The sequence below is a fragment of the Myotis lucifugus genome, unplaced genomic scaffold (assembly GCF_000147115.1).
Source record: "Myotis lucifugus unplaced genomic scaffold, Myoluc2.0 scaffold_150, whole genome shotgun sequence".
In the NCBI taxonomy this organism is placed as follows: domain Eukaryota; kingdom Metazoa; phylum Chordata; class Mammalia; order Chiroptera; family Vespertilionidae; genus Myotis; species Myotis lucifugus.
Genome location: NW_005871198.1, coordinates 2,911,289 through 2,936,904, shown reverse-complemented (window position 1 = coordinate 2,936,904; position 25,616 = coordinate 2,911,289). Strand labels below are relative to the sequence as shown.

General features: G+C 36.2%; 1 protein-coding gene across 1 annotated transcript in view; it reads left to right on the top strand.

Moving 5' to 3' along the window:
- The window catches only part of CENPW (centromere protein W), a 6,085-nt gene extending 1,556 nt beyond the window's left edge, over positions 1 to 4,529 (top strand). The window contains exons 2-3 of the mRNA XM_006095072.3: positions 2,041 to 2,154; positions 4,206 to 4,529. Of these exons, the coding sequence (XP_006095134.1) occupies positions 2,041 to 2,154; positions 4,206 to 4,232 (141 nt within the window). The 3' untranslated portion in view covers positions 4,233 to 4,529. The remainder of the gene's footprint in view (positions 1 to 2,040; positions 2,155 to 4,205) is intronic.
- Positions 4,530 to 25,616: the final 21,087 nt, after the last annotated feature.

Genomic DNA, 25,616 nt, shown 5'->3' with positions numbered 1-25,616 from the left:
CGATCAGCTGCTCCTGCACGTCCCTTCAGTCGCAGACTGACGCCTATCACGAGCAACGCTTAGGCTACAGCATTTTAGTATTTTTTCTGAGTTTTCATTGGTCCTGGGTCCAAGTGATGGGGAAGAAATGTACCTGCTCAAGGATATTTTAGGAGACTGTTGAATAGATTGGCAAAAATTTCTCAAGTAACCAGCTTCCTCTTACATTCATACCGGTTTGCCCCAAAGTGACTCATGGACAACAGGTGGGATCCAGGTGGCGCAGGCAGGAAGGTGGGCTGAAATTCCAAGCATTTTCAGTGGTAGGGGAAGGAATTGCTTTAGGCCACTATCTATTCCTGGGTCACATGCTTTTCTTTGGCTTTTATTTGTTCTCCTTCACTCTCTGGGTATGCCATGCATCTCCCTGGTCTCTTTGCTTAGGGTTTCCTGCTTGCCATTGACACTTCATAATCTTACCCAGCAGATGTCCCACATCATCCATAAACCTTTCTACAGTGAAGGCAGTCTGCTCTGACCTATTTTTTTCTGAATTTTGATAGCAGAGAAAGGTGTACATCATACAGTGTAGCTATTGGTAATTTGACACTGTTCACTAAGAATTTCATATGTCAGTGTTGTCTCCGACTGTGGTGTGCAGCTTCTTCGGGGGAAGGAACTATACCAGCCGTGGGCAAACTACGGCCCTCGGGCCGGATCCGGCCCGTTTGAAATGAATAAAACTAAAAAAAAAAAAAGACCGTACCCTTTTATGTAATGATGTTTACTTTGAATTTATATTAGTTCACACAAACACTCCATCCATGCTTTTGTTCCGGCCCTCCGGTCCAGTTTAAGAACCCATTGTGGCCCTCGAGTCAAAAAGTTTGCCCACCCCTGAACTATACCGATCTCTTTTTGTGTCTCCCGTTATCTTTAACACAAAACTAATCCACTTTTATGTTGTGTTTTGTATATGATATTTCTTCTGCCTGAAGATGTCCTCACTCCACTCAGCAAACTCCAATTCTTTCAAAACCCAGTTCAAATACCACTTCTTCAGTGAAACCTTTCTTAATCTTCCTAGAAAGGATTAACCTTATTTTACTCCATCATCTACAGTCACACATGCCTTTAATTTCTTTATAGGTTTGGTCCTGCCATTGGCCTGGGAAGTTTGGGACTATTGTATTCCTAATGTTTAACGTAACACCTTGCATATTCTGAGTGTACAGTTAATATGGGACTGCATGGAAAAGAGACTTATTTTTGACAGTCTACCCTTTTGTAGACTCTTGCTTTATATTTTTATTTTGCAATCTAGATTCACAAGAAGTGGCAAAATAGTAGAGACTACTGATGTATCTTTTACCTAGCTTGCCACAATGCTAACAACTTACTTAACTACAGTCCTTTGTGGAGTTTTTAATTTTGTTCTGTCTGCTTATATTATCTATTTTAAATAATTTCTTAAAAGGTGACTTAAAGGTTATTAATAGTAGATATGATTACTTTGATATTGTTAGATAATAAGTAATGACCTTTGTACATATACTTTTCAACTCAGTAAATCTTCAGAATTTCAATTATTACCTTTTTTTTTTGAATAGGTCTTTCAAATATCTGGTTAAAAAAAAATCTTTAGACCTTGGATTATATATTGAAAGATGATTAGCCTTAAATATGTTGTTTTGATTTTAAATTTTGGAAAAATTTTAAATACATAAGTTTATTTGGGATCAGAAGCAGGAATATTTGTTACTTAATAAAGTTCTACATAAATTTTGATCTAAGGATGCTTTACAATAATGTTATTGTCTATAGCCTTTGGTTAGCCTTACATGGCCTTGTTTCATGTAGTATTTCAATAACTAAGTCTTATTTGTATGGAATCTAAGATGAACCTTAGATTATATATTAAACTAGATCCTGTTACTTTAAATTAAAAAAAAACAATTGATTTAAATCACAATACTAAATTAGCACAACATTAAATTTTGTTATCTTTATATTTCAGAACATCAATATTTTAAAAATACTTTTGAATTTCCTCTTTTAAAGGTGCATCTGAACTGTTTACTGTTTATTCGTCGATTGGCAGAAGAGGCCAGGACAGATGCTTGTAAGAATAAGTGTGGAATCATTAAAGACCAGCATGTACTAGCTGCAGCAAAGGTAAGGCCTAATTTTTAAAAAAATATATTTTTATTGATTTTAGAGAGGAAGGAAGAGGGAGAGAGAGATAGAAACATCAATGATGAGAGAGAATCATGGATCGGCTGTTTCCTGCACACCCCACACTGGGGATCAAGTCCGCAGCCCGGGCATGTGCCCTGACCAGAATGGAACCGTGACCTTCTGGTTCGTAAGTCCACACTCAACCACTGAGCCACGCTGGCCAGGCATGAGTTTCTTTTCTTGAGCAAGAATTGACTTTAAAAGTACCACTTGGTTCATCACTTCTGCCTGATTTAGATTTTTTTATTCAGCTTTGTCTACTCAGTTGACAGCTTTTCATGTTAATGGATTTAATTAAGGAGTCAGATTTTCTTTCTCTATATGTATATTATGGATCGCTGATGCAAAGATTCATGGCCACTGATTTATTACTATTTAGGGGAAAATTAATGTTTGACTGTAATCTTTAGGATTTGTAGTGGGCTATATATAGTTGAGAAGGTTATCACCTTGAAATTTATCAAACCTTGATCATTTTGCTTTTCTAATTACCTATTTGTTTTTCTAACTGTATTTTGCGTGACTTATGACTCAAATTACTTATAAAAACAGAGGAGATTGCTTCTTACTGGTAGTTCTATGTAATGTGAGAGTATGATGCCTAGGGCAGAGTTTTTTCCAAATATGTTCCTGAGATCATTTCCACTTGATGTTAATAAATGCCCCACCATGAAAAGCTTCTGGTGTCAAGATACATTAGATAACTTAACATACTATACCTCCTTGAATAGTCACAATGTTATTATGTATATAGAGTCTGTTTCTATAGGAATATGCAAGAAATTGGCAACCATGGTTGACTGGGAGCGATGTGGGAGAGAGATTTACTTGTGACACTGTATGTCTTTGTATACTTTTGTTTTGAAATAGTTATAGACTGACTCACAGAAAGTGCATAAGTAGTATAGAGAGTTCCATGTACTTTTTGTTCATCTTTACACAATGCTAACATCTTTATATAACCATAGTTATGTAAAGTTTTAAAAGGTTATGGAAAATATAGTAGTAAAGAAACTTGTTGAACTCTGTTTAATTTAGCATTTTGTAAATTTGAATACATAATATACTCAGCATTTTGAAAATTCATTTGAGTACATAGTACTTCCTTTTGTCGTATCCATGCTAACATAAAACAGAGAAGTACTAACTTAGGGTATAGACCTATTTGGTGGCATAGAGCAAGCCTAGAAATGTGCATGCCCTGCCATTTTTTCTTAGAGGTTTCAAATTTTCTTACAATTATAAACATTCTAACAAGATTCTAGACTATTAAAGTCAGTTTTTCTGTAGGTAAATCAGGGTTTAAGAGCTTGAAGAATGTATGTATGTATTTTAAATTTAGGGTTTATTTTTATTAACAAATGATAGGTATGCTTAACTTAAAAGTAGGTAAGTTCTTTAAAAAAAATTTTGGATATATTCTGGTCTAATGCTTCCTGTCTTTTAAGACTAAAGATCCGTTGTTTTATTTCTGTCATGGACTATATGTTTTGAAAATTGTCTACCTAATAAGCTTTACAGCATTAGATGACTAGTCTTGGTCTTTAACTTGATATAATTCCAGAACAAATGTAAGAAATATGGTGTTGCAATGGGTTTGTATTGCTTTATAGTTGTTAAATGCCCAATTTATAAATAGGATTTTAGAATTTTAGAACATTCTGTAACTCCCAGGATTACTAAATTGTCTACAGATGTTAGAAACCATTAATATGGACACTTTTGGCTTACAATTGAAGAAATTAACATCTAGAAGTGACTATAAAACCAGATTTTGAGAATCTAGGCACGTTTTACATTATTTGAGAGAAATAGAAGTCTCAGACCATTTATAAGGCAAAAGGATTCCCTAATCATCTTCTGTATTGGGTTTTATAAATTCAGTCTTACATATTATAAACATAGGAATATTTAACTTTTTGTTGAGGAATTATGTTTTATTTGCTATAGCTATAATATGAATCTTCATATTTTTTTCTCCTTCACAGGTAATGCTAAAGAAGAGCAGAGGTTAGAAGTCAAAGAACACATTTTTGAAATTTATATGATGAATTTTTTTATTTTAGTTGGTAACAGATCGTGAAAGCACTTTTTACATATTAGTTAATATTGTGTATTAAAATATTGGCTGCTTGAGGGATATGTGCATTTGTGTATTCATTTACTAGCATTGAAACATCTCAAACAATATCTAACTTTATTTTTTAGTAATTATGTTTCATTCACTTTAAATGGACTCAAGTTCATTTTACTTTTGCTTGATTGGTATTGCAAATGTTTTGCATATTAAAAATGAAATCTTACTATATGAACTGGCCTGAAGAGATGTATTTCTTGAAATTAAGCTTATAAGTATTTACCTTTACATACAATTAACTATGGAATTAATTTAATCTTTGAAAAAGTACAATATACAATCAAATCTACGTCCATTTAAATAATTTAAACTCTTTTTTAAAAACATTCTTTATTGTTTAAAGTATTACATATGTCTCCTTTTCCCCCATTGACCTCTCCCTGGCCACTCCCACCCCCCAGCACATGCCCTCACCCCCTACTGTCTGTGTCCAATGGTCATGCTCCTGTGCATGCATACAAGTCCTTTGGTTAGGTTGATCTCTTACCCCACCCCCACTCCCACCCTCCCCTATCTTCCCTCTGAGATTTGATGGTCTGTTCGATGCTTCTATGTCTCTGGATCTATTTTTGTTCACCCACTTATGTTCATTATATTCCACATATGAGTAAGATCATGTGATATTTATCTTTCTCTGACTGGCTTATTTTGCTTAGCATAATGCTCTCCAGGTCCATCCATACTGTTGCAAATGGTAAGAGTTCTTTCTTTTTTATAGTAGTGTAGTATTTCATTGTGTGGATGTACCACACCCATCTGCTGATGGGCACTTAGGCTGTTCCCAAATCTTAGCTATTGTAAATTGTGCTGCTATGAACATAGGGGTGCATGTATCCTTTCTGATTGGTGTTTCTGGTTTCTTGGGATATATTCCTAGAAGTGGGATTACTGGGTTAAATAGGAGTTCCATTTTTAATTTTTTGACCACTCCCCACACAAAATAACCAAGGGTCCTTAGAAAATTAGCTCATTCTAGGTCTTATGCAGAGAAAGAGCAAAGTGGGTGTGAACCATCTTTTATGTCAGAAAGCAAAGAAGCATTTAAAGATGAATGGGGCATGTCAAAAAGATACAAGGACCTGAGTGAAGAGGCTCCTACTGGCCAAACTTGGCACAATTTGATAAAAAAGAATAATGACTATAATAGATTATAATACACTGAATTAAAAAAAAGAATAATTGAGTCTATAGCAAATTATTTTTTAAAAAAAGACTAAAGAGATAAAGTTATTCTTTACAGAAGAAAGCCAGTTAATAAATGTGGGAGGTATGATAGAATTAGAATATCACCATTCTGCAACCAGAATTGATATAAGCAAAAAAAATAAAATAAATTATTGAGTAAAAGGTTACTAGGGAACAGAATATTCATTCAGCTTCAATTTATCATCCCACAGATTACTTACCAATTACAAAAAGGAAAAGGTTTTTACACTAGAGCAATCTGGTAGTCATCTTAAACCAGTGGTCGGCAAACTCATTAGTCAACAGAGCCAAATATCAACAGTACAACGATTGAAATTTCTTTTGAGAGCCAAATTTTTTAAACTTAAACTATATAGGTAGATACATTGTTATTAACTTAATTAGGGTACTCCTAAGGCTTAGGAGAGCCACACTCAAGGGGCCAAAAAGCCGCATGTGGCTCGTGAGCCACAGTATGCCGACCACGGGTAGATGTGTCAGTAAAGATATTGCTACGAGATATGTCTGATATTTTGCTGCCTATGGATTCTTCTAAGATTTTTATGGTTTCCCATCTTAGGTTTAAGTCTTTTATCCATTTTGAGTTTATGTTTATGTATGGTGTAAATTGGTGGTTTAGTTTCATTTTTTTGCATATATCTGTCCAATTTTCCAACACCATTTAGTGACGAGACTGTCTTGACTTTATTGTATGCTCTTGCCTCCTTTGTCAAATGTTAATTGAGTATAACGGCTTGGTTGGTATTGCAAACGTTTTGCATAATAAAAATGAAATCTTAGTATATGAAGTAGCCTGAAGAGATGTATTTCTTGAAATTAAGTTTATAAGTATTTACCTTTACATACAATTAACTATGGAATCAATTTATTCTTTGAAAAAGTACAATGTGCAATCAAATCTAGGTTCATTTAAATAATTTTAACCCTTTAATGCCTTTGTGAACTGCATTACTTACTGAGTTGTACTCTATGGTATTTATATACCACAGTTTTTGTACAACTATTCACCCACTGAGGGCCATTTGGCTACTTCCAGTTTTTTACTATTACAAATAAAGCTGCTATAAACAATCATTTATGAGTTTTTATACAGATACAAATTTTCATTTCTCTGGGATAAATGCCCAGGAGTGTGATTATGGGTCATATGGTAAGTATATGTTTAGTTTTTAAAAAAGAAATAGCCAAACTATTTTCCAGAGTGGCTGTATCATTTTATATTCCCATCAGCTGTTATGAAAGATCCACTTTCTTCACATTCTCATGAATATTTGGTATTATTTTTTATTTTAGCTATTCTCATTGGAGTGTGTCTCTTTAAGCTTTTAAATTTGCATTTCCTTAATGGCTAATGGTGTTGCACATATTTTCATATGTTTATTTGTCATCCACTTTTCCTCTTTGGTGAAATATTTCTTTTTGGGGGGTACATTTCCTGTTTGGGTATTTTTTATTGTTTTTTTTGTTTTTTTGTTTTTTTATAGCAAAGGTGGAGATTTATTGAAGAACAAGTACAGACTCCCACATGGGGAGAGGGAAAGAGTCCCACAGAGTGGACTCCCACGTGGGGAGGGGGAAAGAGTCCCCCGGGTCTTTTGTTTTTTTAATGTTGAATTTTGAGAGTTCTTTATTCTAGGTATGGGCCTCTGTCATTTAATGTGGTTTGAAAATATTCTACTGTGTAGCTTTTCTTATATTTTTAATGGGTCTTTTGAAGATCAACAGTTTTTAATTTTGATGAAGTCTAATTTATTGGTTTTTTTTTTTTTTTCTTTCATGTATTGGTGTCATGTTTAAGAACTCTTCACCAAATCCTAGGTCCTGAAGATTTTTTTCCTATATTATTTTTTTACAGGTTTTATAGTTTGTTTTACATTTAAATATCTGATCTATTTTGAGTTAATTTTTGTATAAGGTGTGAGGTTTAGGACAAGGTTCATTTTTATATTTGTAGATACCCAATTGTTAAAGCACCAAGTTTTGAAAGGGCTATCTTTTCTTCATTGAATTTGTTTTTCACTTTTATCACAAATTCATTGGTCATATTTATATGGGCTATTCTTGGGTTCTGTATTCCACTGTGTTTTTTTTCAATCCTCCACCAATAACATATGGACTTTATTAAAATAGCTATATAATTAGTCTTGAAATTAGTAGAATGATTCCTCGTACTTGATTCTATCTCAGAATTGTTTTGGCTTTTCTAGTTCCTTTGCCTTTCCATAGAAATTTTAGAATAATCTTGTTTGTATCTATAAAAGAATCTTGCTGGAATTTTCATTGGTATGCATTAAATCTGCATATCAAGTTGGGGAGAGTTGGCATCTTAACTGTATCAAAACTTCTAGTCCATGTATGTGGAGTATCTTTATTTATATCTTTGATTTGTAGTTTTTATTTTTTTCATTTTCTTTCTGTTTAGAGAACTTCCTTTTGTCATTGTTTTAGTGTAGGTCTGCTGGTGACAAATTTTCTTAGTGGCCTTTATTTGAGAATGTCTTGATTTCCCCATAATTCTTGAAGCATATTTTTGCTGGATATAAAATTTGGGGTTGAGAGTGTTGTTGTTTTTTAACACTTGAAAATTTTTTAACCCTATTTCTTTTTTCTTTCCTTCTGGGTCTCTGATGACACAGATGTAAGATGTTATTTTATAGTTCCACAAAGTTTTGCTTGTTTTATTTTTAGTCTATTGTTCTTTGTTGTTTAGATTGGCTGATTTCTGTGTTTCATCTTATAGTTAACAGATTATTTTCTCTGTCTTTCCCCTTCTGCTGTGACCCATTGAGTGGTTTTATTTAATTTTTAGTTATGTATTTTTTAGTTTTCAGAGTTCCTTTGAATGTCTTCTTTATATCTTTGCTGAGACTTTCAATTAATTAATTAGTTAATTAATTAATTAATTTCAAATGTGTTTGTAATGACGGATGCATTTTTATGATGGCTGTTTTGAAATCCTTGTCTCATGATTCTAACATTGTGCCATCTTGGTGTTGGCATTCATTTTTTATCATTCAGTTTGAGATCTTGAGTCTTTATTATGAGTGATTTTTTTATAGCACTTTAAAAATGTTATTCCACATCTTCAGGCTTCCATTTTTGAGAAGTTTGTAAGTCTTAAAGCAATATACCCCACCCCCCACTATTAGTTAAAGCTTTCCAGTAAAGCCTTTTTGGTTTTTAGCAATCTTATTATGTTTAATTCCCTTAGGCTTTGTTTTGTTTTGTTCATTTGTTTTCTTTTTTAAAAAAATCTCTTTTATTGGAAGTATTACATATGTCCCCCTTTTTCCCCATTGACCCCTTCTAGCCCGCCCCCACCCTAGGTCTTCACCACCCTATTGTCTGTGTTCATGGGTTAGGCATATATGCATACAAGTTTGTTGGTTGAGCTCTTTCCACCCAACCACCCACTCCTGCCTTCCCTCTGTAGTCCTTTTTTTGAAATGGTGAGATGGTGTCTTTCACCAGTTTTTGTGTGACCAGATTATACATTTTTAGAAATTTGCATGATTTGGAATAAAACTACAACTAGGCTATCACAGAGTAAAGAAAAATAATGTTACCTGTGTGTAAAAATATATGTGTTTATAATGAAAATAGGCTATTCTAAAGCTACTGTTTAGGGATTTCAGTAACTAGTAAAGTAAGAAAAATGTCTATTTTTGTTTTCCTTAGCTCTGATCCACAAAGCATTAAATAAAAATGAGCATTTTTATGTTTTTGGCTGTATGAGTTTTCCCCCCATATTTTGTGGGTGATGAAATTTCTTAATAGTGAAGTCCAGATTTCTGATTAAGCAATTTGTTCTTAGTGGGCTTTTAAATCAAATTTTATCTCTGAGCTTTGAGAGTTAGGGCTGCCAAGATTTGAATGAGGAAGAAAAACATTTTGATCCCTACTGACATTAAATTTTAAGACTTTGTAGTTGTAAAACATAAATACTAAAAATAATTCAAGTTTGAAAATAAAGTTGCAATTGTGTTATTATTTTTATTATATTTACTGTGCATGGAAAAATGCAATCTAATATAGGTATGGTATACAGTTACATTTGAGTTGTATTATAAGTTCATGTTAGAGCCTTAAAAATTTGTTTTGTAAAATTTTACTCTAGTTTTTTATGGTACCTTACTCTTTATATTATAAAGCCCATAATATCAAAATAATACATATATTTCATTAGTTTCCTCGCATAAACAGTTTGGTAAATAAAATAATGGCAATGTGTAAGACTATCCAAAATTTTTAATTATTTTAGAAAATTTATTGATGCTTTGTACTTGAAGTTGAAAGTTAAACCTTGAAGTTTCTACTTTTTAAATTGTCATTAGTATTTAAATATATTATACTTATAAATGGAAGGTACTTAGCTGCAAATCCCAGTTTAGAGTGCTTAGGGAATGGGATGGGGCAGCAACCCAATCAGTATCTTGATTACATTTCTCTAACCCAGCAATTTTGTGCGTAGAGTACCGTGTTGCAAAAATAACTATTTTTAGATTTGTAGTGTAATTGAACTGTTAAGGTTGCCCAGAGGGAAAGAACATACCTAAATCTAATGAAACAAACTCATTTATTTTCAGTGATATGTATACATTTTTGGTTAATTTAGATTTTAACTGGGTTAAGTATTAATCATACCTGCATAGGTGTTTTAGATCCAATAATACCATTATGAGTCTTATCTTGTGAATAGTTTCTGATTTTATAAATGTATACCATACACTCAAATAATCATGTTGGGCATGTTTATTTACTTAGCACTTTCTGTGTGCTGATCATTCATGTAGAGTGAAAGAGAGACAATGTCCCTGCTTTCAAGTTTATCATCTAACTAGTATTTACTACAGAATTCGCTTAAATATGTGTGGTTTATATCTGGGCTCTCTACTCTCTTACAGTAATCTGTGTGCCTGTTTTTTATTCTAGTACCATGCTGTTTTTATTATTATAGATTTGTAATATAGCTTGAAATCAGAAAGTTTGGTGCTTCCAGCTTTATTATTTGTTAGGATTGTTTTGGCTATTTGGGATCTTTTGTGGTTCCATACAAATTTTAGCATAGTTTCTCCTGTTTCTGTGAAAAATGCCATTGGGATTTTGTTAGGGATTGCATTGAATCTGTAGATCACTTTGTTTGGTATGCACATTTTGACAATATTAATATCCTTTCCATCTAAGAGCACAGGATATCTTTTCATTTATTTGTATCTTCAGTCTTTTTTATCAACGTCTTACATTTTCAGTGTTCAGATCTTTTCCCTCCTTGGTTAAATTTATTCCTAAGTATTTTGTTGTTTTGGGCACGTTGTCTCTCTGAGCACAATCAAGGTTCTGTCATTAAAGGAAGGAGAAGCATATATTAGGTAGGCATTTCTGGCAGAAAAGTTGTTTTATAGAACCCATTAATTCTACCGAAAAATATATTAAATCAGAAAATTAAAAACCTTAACCTATTGGGCTGGAATTCTTTCTGTTGTTTGAATACTGAATCAAGGACATTTGTTACTGTTTTTGATCCGAGTGCTTTCTCAGACTGTGTGGCCAGAGGAACCCAGAATATACCAGCGAGAAATGGTAGAAAATACATGTAGTCTGAGGACCAACTTATAAATATGAAAAATAGTACATAAATATGTGATTTCAAACATCTTTAAATTTATATACCATGCTTATAGTTTGTTTTTGTTTTTAAGAAAGAGAGGGAGGGAGAAAGACATCAATGTGAGAGAGAACTATCTATTGGTTGCCTCCTGTACACGTTCTGACTGGGAATTGAACCTACAACCTTTTGGTGTACCGGGACGACGTTCCAACCAACTGAGCCACCCATTCAGGGCCCAATTATATTTTCAAATGTGCATTATTTTGTTATGTTGCTTGTGATCTCAGATGAAGATAAGCTTTCAAATTAAATGATCAATATGCTTATAACAATTCTATAATAGGAAATAAACATAGCCAGATAGATTATCAGATATACGTAGTTACACTTTGTTCCCGCAAATAATATGTGATGTAGGTGCAAAATTGTACAGCTAAAGATATTTCCAGTGAGATCATCAAATTGGCAAAATATTCCTGAAGGTTTTAAGAATGAGGTTCTGAAGGTATGCAGTTATTTGAAATATATTTTGGACAAGCTTCTAGTGATGTAGAAGTTAAAAGGTCTAGCCAAAAGATTGAATCACTGAAGAAGTGCAGAAAGAACCAGCAATAAACTTGCTAAGTGTCCTTTCTGGAAATGCAATCATTTCATTGTTACTCACATAAGTCTTCTAAAGTGCTTTGGGATACTACCAGTAATATAGATTCTGTGCCCATGAGTAATAAAATAAAATATTACTCTTAGTCACTTGGAATTTTAAATGTTGCTTTATTTCTAGATACAGTAGAGTCATTTTTCTTCTTGGTTTCCAAGGAAATCCTCAAAATAATTGTATTTTCTTTTTATATTATTACAGTTGGATAACTGTAATAATATTTCACATGAAAAAATGTACAAGGTATAAATTATATCAAAATGATTTTTTGAATTCTGAAATCTTGTTAATAACAGAGTCCTCAAAGACTTTTTATATGTAAGGAAAATAATTTTATAACAAAATTAGCTTTATTTTAAAACTTTCAACAACCAAAAGAAATTAGATGGGCCACTAAAAGTTCTTAGTCTGTGGACAAGATAATAAATATTATTTCAGTACCTCCTGTTTTTAGGGCACTAGCTATGCTGGCACTATGCTAAAGAGTGAGGGACATAAAAATCATTAAAACATATTACTTGCCCTTGAGAAGCTTATAGTTTGAGCAGATAACAGAAAATAATTCATGACAGGACAGTTTACTGATATGTAAAACCATTCCAGCAATAAAAAAAAACCATGCTGCTGACATGACTGCCTATTTTGGTTATTGCTGCATAGCAAATCATCCTAAAACTTTAAGGGCTTAAGACAAAAGCACTTTTATTTCTCATGATTCTGTGAATTGGCTGGGTGGGGCTCATCTGGGTAGTTCTGTTGGTTTTACTTGAAGTCTCTTATACACTGCAATCAGATGGTAGTTGGGCTGGGATGGCCAAGCCGACTTCTTCATGCACATGTGTGAGGGTTTTGGTCTCCAAGTGAATTCTCTCTTCCCATAATATCTCATTCTCTAGATTCTAGAACATCTTACTGTGGCCTTTTTTCTCCTATGGGTTAGCCTTATATCACGGAGTAGGGCTCCAAGGGTCAGGAGGTGGAATTTTTAGTACTCAAGTCCTGGGATCAGAAGTACTATCCATTTTCACCCATTTTATTGATGAAGATAGTCACAAGACCAGCCTGTGCTGGTGGGATGGAGTCGGGGAATAAGTTCTAGCTCTTGATGTGAGTAACAGCAGATAGCTAGTGGAGGCATTTTTGTGGGTCATTTGGGAGATTAGTTACCACAATGCCTGGAGTGGTGGTCCAGGTTTTAATTGCTGTGGGAGTTCAAAGAAAGATGATTCTCTGAGTTTGGGTGACTAAGGAAGTTTCCAAAGATTAGCTAAGGCTTTACTTCTGAGTTAAGGCTGAGCATAGAGGAGATGGCAGGGAAGGGGTGTGTGGTGGGTATTGTAGGATCTGCTATAGGTAGAATAGCATGCAAAGTACACAGGTGGAAAAACAAAGTCATTAGGTTAATAAGAGTTCTAATAAAAAATTTTAAAAGTTGTCCCCCAAAGCATTGCTTGTTTCAATTACAATAGAACTGGTGAAATGCGTAGGAAGTAAATGCTTATGAAAGGCTGATAGTTCTAAATAGGGAGCATATTCTTTAACCACAGCAAAGCCAATGACTCTAGAATTGAACCATTATGAGCTTAGAAATAAGATGGTGAAATTTGATTTGGAAGAATCCTCATTCATTCCTACAGCAGACAATGAATGTCATCTATGAGTTAAACACACTCAAAATGACTTGAACTATAACCCTGAAATACAAGGAGTCAGCATTGGGAAGATCTGCTGGCAGAGAGTTCAACACTGAGCACACACACCCTAAAGAGGAAGTAAACGTAATGTATTCAAGGAACAGGAATAAAGTTGGCCTTGCTGTAGCCGCTGAAGAAGAGGTGAGGCCAGATAAGGGTGGCCTCTGAATCCATAATAAGGACATAGGAGTTTTTTCTGAGTGTGAAGGGAAGGTTGGGGCATGTTCTAAGTGGGGAAGAAATGTGGCTATGATTTACCTTTTATAGGGATCATTTCTGATTCTGGATAGAAGGGAAAACTACAGAAGAGCACTGATAGGAAGATGCCAAGAAGCTATTGCAGTAATCCGCAGGATAATGGCAAATTGGAGTAGATGGAAGTGGAATTACTGAGAAGTTGGATGCTATCTGTCCCTCGCTCCTTTGTCTAGCCCAGTGGTCGGCAAACTGCAGCTTGGCAAACCGCGGCTCGCGAGCCACATGCGGCTCTTTGGCCCCTTGAGTGTGGCTCTTCCACAAAATACCGACTTCTGCGCATGGGCCACGCAGTTTCAATCGCACTGTACGTGCGCGCCCGCATGTGGTATTTTGTGGAAGAGCCAAACTCAAGGGGCCAAAAAGTCGCATATGACTCAAGGGGCCAAAAAGTTGCCGACCACGGGTCTAGCCTGGTTTGCCGACCACGGGTCTAGCCTGTCTTTGCTCTCCACATATTGCCCCTTTCTTAATTCATTGCAATAGTTGGTGAGTGCCTGTCCTTGGTCTAGCCCTCTTTTCTCTCCTGCTTTACTTTCTTCTCTATTTCCCATTTTTTTCTTTTTTTTTTTCCATCTCATTCCTTTCTGATTTTTCCCTCTTCTCTTCCCCTCTTCATTACTTGAGCTATATGTAGACCTTATAAAGATCATCTTACTCTCATTCAGTGATAGACTAAACCTTTACTCCTTTGAAGAGGCATATGAAGGGGCCAGTCTTTTCTAGTTTATCCAGCCTGGGAAATGTACAATATTCTGACCTGGTCTTTCTTACAGAGGGGACTGTGGAATTAGCTCTCTGTAGCTTTGGCTAGCACTGGAAAGGTATCAAATTGTAGTGGCTCATTAAAGGAAGCTATCAATAAATATAATATACATGTCCTGAAGCTGGAACTGGCTGAGCTACTAACCCAGTTTTGATTTGGCTGTACTTCAGAATCTTGCTGGGAATGAGTGAATGAATGAATGAATGGAAATAAAATTTTCTGGTCCACACAAGCCATCTATCCCTGTGTACATGGCTGAAAAATTTATACCTTAGTGGCTTTCACATCCTAGATAAATGCTTTGGACCTAGGTGGACAAATGGGCCAGGCAGCCCACATTCCTCCTGGGACAAATGGGCATCTTTCAAGGTCAACGTATTCCTGACTTGGGATTCCAACTATCTCTAGTTTTGTATATTGTTACATTAGTAACAGTCGGCCTCTCCTCATTCCTATCATTAATGTTTAAAAGTAGTAACTCAGGAACCAGCTACATCTCCCACTCACAGTAATAAAGTTGACAGGGCAGGGGCTAAGGACAGCTAAGAGCAAAACCAGAGTAGATACTGCAGCTGACATCCAAGAACTGGGCATTTCTTGGGAATTCACACAATTTCTGGGGCTAATTCTGTCATACAATTTATACTTCTAGCTGTATTGATAAAATACCTTATTCTCTAAAGGCAAACTGAAGAGCTCAAAATGCTTCTCTGTGGTCATAGGCATTGGCAGCAGGAAAGTTCCACGTGGTGAGTAAAGTGCCCCTGATACAAGGAGAGACAAGCAGAGAGGTGCCTTCATGGGACAGCCTGGTGCACCTGTGTGTTCGGGGTGGGGCAGTGATTGGCGCTTTGGTTCTCATTTTGACAATGCCACCATGGGATTAATTTACTCTGTGTGCACGGTTCAGCCTGTGTGCACATATTTGTAGGTAAGGGTGATGTTCTATTTTTGTGAAGGAACACTAGCAATACATCAAGTAAATGAATTATTTTATTTTTAGATTCTAAGATTTGAGGACAAAGTTAGGATAATACAGTGCAGGGTCTTTACCCTAGTGGTGTGCAGAAAGGGGGATATGTGAATTGGGGAGAGCAGGAGAACCCTTCAACCTAGACCTCTATTCACAAAGGTTATCACATTTAAATTGCTATTTTTCAACTAAAGTTATGTAAGTGATTACAGAGAGACACAATTTTAGAAAAAAGATGTGTCCTTTTATGGAAACATTCATCCCCAATTGACTTCACTACATGTTCATCAGGTTATTTATTCCCCGGCCCCTATTACAAAGAAAAAAAGGCCAGAGGTAGTTGCTACAGAATGGAGGTTTGAGTTGCTACTACTCAAAAACTTTATTTTAAACCTTGGTAAATGTAGCACGCAAGTAGTATCACTGTCTACTTAATTTAAGTGGTGATGTGGCGGGAAGGGCCTAGTAACAGCTTCTGCAGCATTGCTACAATCAGTTGCAGAAGGTGATAGTAAAGTACCGTGCCAATTTTTTAGACAGTGTGAGTCTGTTGTACCACAAAATTGGGACAGCTAGGAAGTTTTCTAAAAAACACACTTTTAAGAAATATACTTTAATCCATCTTTTAACTTGCTTTGCATAAGTAAACCACATGCTAATACACCACTCACTTTAAGAGTACTTATCCAAACATCACAAAGTCAGTTCCAGAGTCTAGACAATTTCCAGTCCCTCTGTCAGAAAGCAAATAACAACAAAAGACTTATTCCAAATGTAAGTCAGCCAGAACCTTGGAGAACCTTCACCATAACTTGCTTTGTACAACTTCAAGAAATTTTGTGAATAACTCACAATGGGGAGGAGCACATCCCCCCACTAAAACTGAGAACATATTGCCCAAGTTACACAGGCTGACAAGGTAAACATCTGCTTAAGAATTCTTTCAGAAGGGAAAGTGGCATGAAATAACCAGGGGATGCTGTCCCCTCTTTGAAACTCTAAATTAACTACAGCCTTGGCTGTACCCATGACCCTCAGGATCTGAGCACTACGCATGATCTCATCTTTGGTTTTAAGAAAATGGAAGCTTAACTTTTCCACCAAAATACTTGTAATTGTTAACTTGCTGGAATGAAGGTAGGCGTGGGTATGGGTGGATGATAGATGAAGTTAATTTATGATTCTTTTGTACTTCTTGCTATGTATACACTTATCAGCTGACTCCTAGTGACTCCACATAAAGGCAGTTATGTGTATATTCATTTAGTTATTTTCTTCCGAAGAGCACAAGATGATTGATCATTTGTGGCGTTTTTCCAGCATGGATGCAATTCCCAGGTAATTACTATAGTGCCATGAAACCAAATTATACCAACTTCAGAAGTCTTGCACTTAGCCATAACCCCACACCCAGGGGTCATTAAAGTTAAAATGTCCCTTGAGTTTCTTTTTAACATTAAGTTAATTGCAAACACTACAGATGGAGATAAAATAAAAATAATGTACTGGCCTTAAACACTCTCTTCCTGAATAAAATAAAGTTATGATGGTGAGATATTTTATCATAGTGCTTCAGGATCCATTCTTGTGATATTACCTGGTTCACATTGGGTGCAAACACAGGGAATAGTAATTAATCTTATGTTGAAAGTATGAACTTAAAGTCCTGAAGAAGAGGATCAGAGCTGTGTGCACACAACAGGTTGCAGAATGTCAGACATATTTATGTGGCAATTTGAAAATATTCCTGATTCTCATAACTATACTCCTTGGAGGAAAAGGAAATTCATCTCATATTCTCTTTTTAAAAATAAATTTTTATTGATTTCAGAGAGGAAGGGAGAGGGGGGGAGAGAGAGAGAAACATCAATGATGAGAGAGAATTATTGATCGGCTGCCTCCTGCACGCCCCCTACAGGGCATTGAGCCAACAATCCTAGCATGTGCCCTGACTGGGAATCAAACTGTGACCTCCTGGCTCATAGGTGGGTGCTCAACCACTGAGCCATGAGGGCTGGGCTCATGTCATATTCTTTATGGAAGAAGGTTATGTATAAATAAGTCTGAAGAAGAAGCAGGAGATGTTAGCTACTATTGTTTTAAATAGAAATACATTGTATATAGAAACTTAAAGAATTTGACCCTATATCAAATGTAGAAGAAAAAACACTTTATTTAACTATAATAAGCATAGGCAAAGCACCAGCTTTGCACCAAGTCTTCTCTGGGTGGAACAGTGATTATACAGGTAAGAAACACTCTCCAAAGAACTCGCAATGCATAAAATCCACAGTTCAGGTTCCCTTAATCCTAGGCAACATTTTTTGGGTTGCTGTTGAAAAATTTTAAAATTAAATCTTAAATTGTGAGGTGGAGACTTTGCCTTTTTCTCCTTATAAGGTGTTCTTCCCTGGAAAATGGGAAAGTTCATTGAAAGAACTTTGGAGGAGATTTTGCTACTACTGGAGCCTGAGACCTATGTTACATGTGCCTTGGGAATAAAGGAAAGATACTGGTCTCCAGTGCTGTCAGGCTGGCCTTTTAGGTGAAGTTAATGCGCTTGATTTTTATTATGCTGCTCTGCTTACCCTGAAACCTACACTGGTATATTCCAACCAATGTGGTCTGAATTTCATCCAACATTTTAATATTTATCAGTGCTAAACTCAGTATTGCTTGATATGTCAAATTTGTTGCAAATCATTACCAGTTGTACAAATACATTATTTACTCATAACTGGTAAAAACACACTGTCATTAAATGAGTCGACATACTCAGTGTAATTACCTGGCTGGGAGTCTGGGTAAGTGTGATTATTCTGGTAAAAACACACTGTCATTAAATGAGTCGACATACTCAGTGTAATTACCTGGCTGGGAGTCTGGGTAAGTGTGATTATTCTGGAGGAAGAAAAATAAGAAAAAAATAAAGTATAATTTCATGGAAACTATAATCTTTGACAGTTATAAAGGTAGGCATTTTCTAAAACTTTCATTTTATTGTACCAATTTTTATTTTTCTCTGTTCCTTTTTATAAAGTCCCTATAAATTGAAGTTTGGATGGATGTATTGAAATATTTCACTCAAAGCTTGGCACTGATGCACTGTACCTAGTTTCATTACCAGTTCCAGATGACCCACCCTCCCGATTGAGTTCGTGGGTTGTGCCACCAAACCCTAAAGTCATGGGGAAGTGACTCATTTGCCAGGGGAAATGCTTACGGCACAGCTCCAATCTGGAACAGAGACTGGCAGTTGATTTCAGCTTGGAGCAGAGGCAGAGAAGGAGCCAGAGTCCAGACTTAAGCTGCAGTAAGGCTGTCCAAGTACTGGAACATCCTCCAAGATTCACAGGGCTGTTCTCAAATTTTGTATTAAACTGAAAGTAATGAGACTTCATATCTGGTAATGATTTAATTTGGCATTTAGTGATGAGCAGTGACTCTGCTCTTGTCTTTATGGTCATAGCAGGACGGCTCTCTGCTTTGGGTTGCACTGTCTAGAAGTCATGGAAAGGACCAACAAAGAGGTTAATAAATTCTACTCTGGCATGTGAATCATGTCTCAGGTGTCTCCTTGAGATCATAGGCAGGGGGCACCCAGTGACTTAACTCTAACTTGTCACATAATGCATAGTAGGCATAAAATATTTCACTCATCAACTTATGTCATAAGCATTTACTCCTACTATGCAATAAGTATGATACGCCTAGTATACAGGGTAAATAGCAGTGGCTTCCACAGTTATTATACCAGCATCAAGAACCTGCAATCTAGAGTTTGTTGAATATATTTTTTAAACATAAAAAATTTATTTAGTTTGTCCTGATATAACAATAGCATAGGAACTTTTGAGGCATTGTTATTTAGTGATATTAATCCATTCTGCATATGTTGACATAGGACCTTCACTGGCATCCTAGTCACTTCTGTTGCAGGCAGTACTGCCCTTAGAACAAGGCAAAAGGGGCCTCAGCCCTGGACCTTATGCTTCTTTAGAGATCTAGTTGATGACCAGTACTCAGCCCTGATAGAGCAACCAGGAACCTTTAACATCCTGAACATCTCTTAAGACTAACATTTTTTCAGACCCCGAGGAAATGCTCTTCCACTTTTTTTTTTCTTCCCTGCTGTGTTCTTGAAACACAAGGCAACTGTTCTGAATGTGGTGAGTCTGTAGATTGTGCTGCTGCTCTTTTGAGATAGATGCAGCTTCAGGGTTTAGGAAAAATTCCCCCGCCCCCCCCCCCAGTTTTATTGAGATATGCTTGGCATATAACATTGTGTAAGGTGTACAACAAATTGAATTGATACACTTATATGTTTCATGATTACTACCACAGCATTAGCCAACACCTCTATCACCTATTTGAGTGGAAGAAGTATTTAGTTAGATACTTGTTGAATCTTAGATAGTTACTGTGGCGAGCCAGCACGGCCATGGCATACTCAGCACCACGTTGGGCACCTTATGTGCTGAGCCAGGTCAGCCAGGTTCGGTGAGCCTGAGAGGAGGCAGTGAAGGATGGAGAAAAGACAGACAAGAGAAGAAAGCTGGGTCTGGGTGGGACGCTGTCCTCTGATGGAGAGCCTCTCTGATGGAGAGCTAGTGACAGCGCCATGGACTACAAGCCGTGTCTTTATTTTATAGCCAGATCCCACCAGGCAAAGTAAGGGCGTGGTCAAGATGTTTACAACATTCTTGTGAGTTTCGATCCTACTCAATGACATGCACCTGAACCTATCAAGCCCACATCACTCAGGCACGTAGGGCCACGTGTTCGAGCCATAGGTTCAAGCTTACAACTATAGCTGTTGGCTATAATTGTGCTGGGAGGGCTTTGCCCTCCAAGCTGGGACTTGCACGTGGCCATGAGAGGACCGTGCCTTCTCATTAGTCCGAGGCTTGAACCTGTCCAAACACTGTAGCCATTCTCCACAAGTGACTGAAATAAATTCTTATTAACAAAGTTTCTTAATATCTATTTTTTATTTTTGCTGCTTTTGTGTTTCAATTTGATTCTGAAGTTGCTCACAAGTTAGCATTGTATTTACTTTGCATGAGGCAGGTGAAGAATATTGTGCAATATTTAAAAAATTTATATTTCATTTAAATTTATATATGTAGGTATACATGTAATATGCCTAAAGCATAATATCAGTTATAGCTAGATTGACACTAAGTATTAGAATTGCTAATAGTTTTTTTATTAAAATATTTAATACATTTAATTTTTTTATACATTTAATTAAAAAAAAATTTCAACATTTAAATATTTTACACTTAAGATTTTCATGTGAATTATGATCTTGTCCTTCACTTCCAATAGGGAATTTTGAATATTTTAGAAGAAACTAATTTTGAAAATATGCATGTGAAATAATTTTAATATTTTGATTTTTAAAATTACCTTAATTTACATTTTTATAAAAATATCTCTCTATATAAAAGCCTAAGCGACCATCTGACCATCTGGTAGCTATGATGCACACTGACCACCAGGGGGCAGACACTCAATGCAGGAGCTGCCGAGCTGTGGTGACATGGCAGCTGCGGTTCTTGGGTGATGCACCCAGAACCAGAGAGGAGGGAGCCCGATTCTGGGGTGCATTACCCGAGAATCACCCTCTTGCAATCTGGGACCCCTTGGGGAATGTCGGAGAGCCAGTTTCGTCCCAATCCCTGCAGGCCAGGTGGAGGACCCCCAGCAGTGCATGAATCCAGGCACCGGGCCTCTAGTGTTCATATAATTTATGATTATATTTTAAAAAAATTCTTCATTACTGCCCTTGCCAGTTTGACTCAGTGGATAGAATATTGACCTGTGAACCAAAAGGTTCCAGGTTCTATTATGGTGAAGGCCACATACCTCGGTTGCAGGCTCAGCCCTAGTCGCATCGATGTTTCTCTCTCTCTGTCTCTCCCCCTCCCTTCTACTCCCTCTAAAAATCATTGGGGGAAAAAAATCCTCTGGTGATGATTGACAAAAACAAAACAAAACACTTAAAAAATTCTTAATTACCTTTAAGACTAAACAATATAATAATTATTTATCTGAAAGGAAGGTAAGAAAGATGATTTAAAAAAATAAAGAATGATGCCTGGCTTGTGTGGCTCAGTGTTTGAGCATCAACCTATGAACCAGGAGGTCACGGTTTGATTCTTGGTCAGGGCACATGCCAGGTTGCCGACTCCATTCCCAGTAGGGGGCATGCAGGAGGCAGCGGATTAATAATTCTCATCACTGATGTTTCTCTCCCTTTCCCTTCCTCTCTGAAGTCAATAAAAATATATTTTTAAAAAATAATGATATAGTTCTTTATTACTCAGTCCATCCACAGACCACTTACATACTATACTTATTAAATTTAATTTTCTCTGTTATAAAGCAAAGCTATACATTTTATTTTTCTGTTTTGAAATATTTGTCAATAGAGGAAGATAGAATATATTTTAATGAAAAGTTGCCTTGACTTATAATTTAAATATATAGAGTATGATATGTTGGCCTCCATTTGTAGTCTTGCCCAGGCTTACAAATGCTAGAGTTTACCAGGATGGTTGGTTAGTTGGTAAGACTTCACAATGTTTCGAACATTTTATTTTACACAAATTATTGAAAGTTTACATGATTTAAGCAAAAATCTTTTAAGGGCTTACTTTAGCTTTATGCTGCTGTTTTTCTAGTGTCCGGTTCTAATGGCCACCCTTCAGCACACTGTTGCTGCAGGTTCCTTGCTTGGCAGGAGCTTTGTAAGAGCGGCCAGGGCTGCAGAACTGCATCCATCTCTGCTTTGCCCTTCCACCCACCACTCTGCTTCTAACTAACCTCTTCTCTTGCTGGGCTTCCCAGGCTGTATTTTATTGCTTTTGCTCCAGGATCTTTTTCTCTGATTTGCCCTTTGTATTGATGATGTCTTTGGGCAGTCGGCCAGGTTTTAATTTGGCATCACCTCAAAGTGCTGCATTTGGTACCATCTACTACACACTCGTCCCCTCAAACACCTTCCTGGCCCATGCTCCCTAGTCCCCCAGTGACCCACCTACCCACTTCCATATTAGTAAGAAGAAACAGTTGTAAATAAGCTAAACTTTCATATAAACACAATTCAATTAGTTAAAATCCATAAATGTACTCTTGAAATATGGGATTTTATTAAAGGTAAAAGTGGTTTTACCTGGGGAATGAAATACAGGAGTAGAGGAAGTAGTTAATCATTTTAATCCATTCTGTAGACTTTGATTTTTCTTTTTTAACCACAAACATGATCTGCATTAAGTTTAATTAATTTTTGTTTGGCCTTCTACCCTTTACTAATAGAAGCCCAAGTCCAGTCTGTGTGGTCAGATAGGAAACAAAGGCTTTCTTCTTTCCTACTTGTGACATCTGCTTCAATGAGACTGTTTCACTGCCTCCCAGTTATAAAACAAATGCAATGTACATCAATGGGAAGAGAAACTTCCCGTGAGGCCAATGCTGTCAGTGTTGTCAATGTATTGCAATGCCCTGCCCTCTGCTCAAATTAGCATTGGCTGTTTGTTTTTTTTTAAATGTTTTTATTGATTTTTTAGAAAGAGAGGAAGGGAGAGGGATAAAGAGATAGAAATGTCAGAGAGGAACATAATCGATCAGCTGCCTCCTACATGGCCCCTACTGGGGATGGAACCCACAATCCCAGCATGTGCCCTGACCTGGAATCTAACTGGGACCTCTTGGTTCATGGGTTGACGCTCAGTCACTGAGCCACACCAACTGGGCAGCATTGGCTAATTGAATAAAAGTAACAAAATGTCTTATTACATACACCCTGTACTATTTGACTGTATTGGACTCTGTGCTCAGAACATAATGGTCATCAGTTCCATTTGTCAATTTCCACTGTTCTTTGGATTCATTCCTGTACACCATTAGTCAGTGTGCATATTCCTGTATACTGTGTTCTATTTTCATGGGCCTATATTTCACAGGTAGGCAATATCTTTCAACATATTAATGTTCATTTTTCCAGTCTGCTTCTAGGTAGATACTAGGGGCACGAAGATGAATCAGACATGGCCTTAATACTAGGTGAACTCATGGTCTAGTAATAGTAATTATAGTTTATATTGATAAGTATTGTGGTTGGTATATAAATAAACTGTGTGGAGCACAAAAGTGGGAAGCAGCAAGATTAAAAAGGACGTTCTCCACTTGAATAAAACAGACTTTAGAATTTAGTAGTAATGCCAGTAAGCATGATTACTAATTTAAAAACAATGATAATTTACCACACATAAATTATATGTTTTTAAGTGACTAAGTAATTTATTTAGAGATTAACTTAGTTAAAGAACTTCGTGGTTAGTAAAAGAGTAAGTCCAGACTATGAATCCTTAATTTCAATTATGAATTAAGTAACTAAACTAAGAAAATGATTCTCTAGTTTTTCCTCCTTAGAAATAAATCCTATACCTTTCTACTTTCCACTGAGAAACTGTCCTAATTCTCCCAATGACAGAACTCTACCATAGTCCTTCTAGACATGAAATCTATGTATTCCCAGACCAGGCCACATCCTGGCTACTTCCTAAATGAATCACAGTTAAAAACATAAACTCTGAAGTATGTAAAAAAAAGTTGGAGGAATTAAATACAAATTTGGTGTTTTATATCCAGTATACCTTGATTTTGGAAATTATATGCAAATTCTACAGAGAAAAGTTGCTATTTTTTTAACCTTGGTTTTCGAACTAACCTATTATGACAACTTTTCTGTCTTCACCATATAAAATAATAGATATTAAATGCCTTCAAAGGCAGTTAGTGTGCTTGTCATTTTCTGAATCAGCAGCTAAAGTGAGAAAGCAAACATACCTTAGAATTTTAAATATGTCATGTTCAACACTGCATATCCTGAGTTGCCCAAGGGCCAGTGCACAATAGGGACTTAAATATCTGCTCAATGACTACATGGAAAAGAAAGTATTCAAAGAATTTCTATATATTTGATAATTATGGCGGGAGTGAATGAGTGGTAAAGTTATAAATCTCATTCTGTTTTCTAATAGCACTGTTGTATGGACAGATGCAAAGAAGATGTGAATTGATCAATAATGTAATTTGGGAGGCGGGGTTTGGTTACGTGTCTTCCTAAACAAATACCTAACAGGTTTCCACCTACTCTGTGGTTTACACAGACTTCCAAATCAGAGAGTAGACTTGATCTGGATTGTTAGTTCATATATAATCCAGAAGGGCTAGCAAAACTGCCCATGTCTACTTTCCTAAGCTCCAACCACATGTGTTTCTTCAATGTAAGCTTGAATTCTAGACATTATGAAACGTATTAGCCAGACCCCTACTGACTTTTAGTAAACAGAATTGAGTGTAAATAATATTTATGACCTTGTAGACTACTTGGCTGAATCCACCTTAAAAGACAGCTTCATTCTGCTTATACAGCAATGTTTCACCATCTACAGTAGCACACACGCACATATACAAAAGTACAGTTGGACCAAGCCAAAAGGAGAGAAGAAAGAGAAATTCACCAAAGGAAAAAATACATATAAAGGAAGGTGACTAAACTGAGACTTCATACAACTGTTTATTTGTTATAAAACCATCCATGAGCTAAGATATAAGCATAAGCATTAAGTGAATGACAGTTGTTTTATTGTGTTTTCAACATTTTTAGTTGTATCTTAAAAAATACCAGATGCTGTCCACATGATGCCAAACATATGGCTTTTGGCTGTGCTCCTATGATCTGTAGTAGATTGCTATAATGTACAGGGCAGGGAAAAAAAGAGATTTACAGATAGCCCTGGCCTGAGTGGCTCACAGCTGGATTTAATTTCACTGAACTGATGGCCTCTTCCCTCCAGCACCTTCTATTTTATCAAATGCCACATATTGTTTTTTGAAGTGGTTCTTGTTGTCATAGTGAATACCACAGATGGATAGCACACAGGACATTTGGTTGTCTGTTTTCTGACTAAGGTCAGGACCTACTGTTGTTCATGTTTGGGTGGAGGACATATTTCATGGGCCTGCCCAAAAAACTAATGAGTTTCAGCTGTCTTGGAGATCATGTATAAGACATTGCTCACTTGGTTGA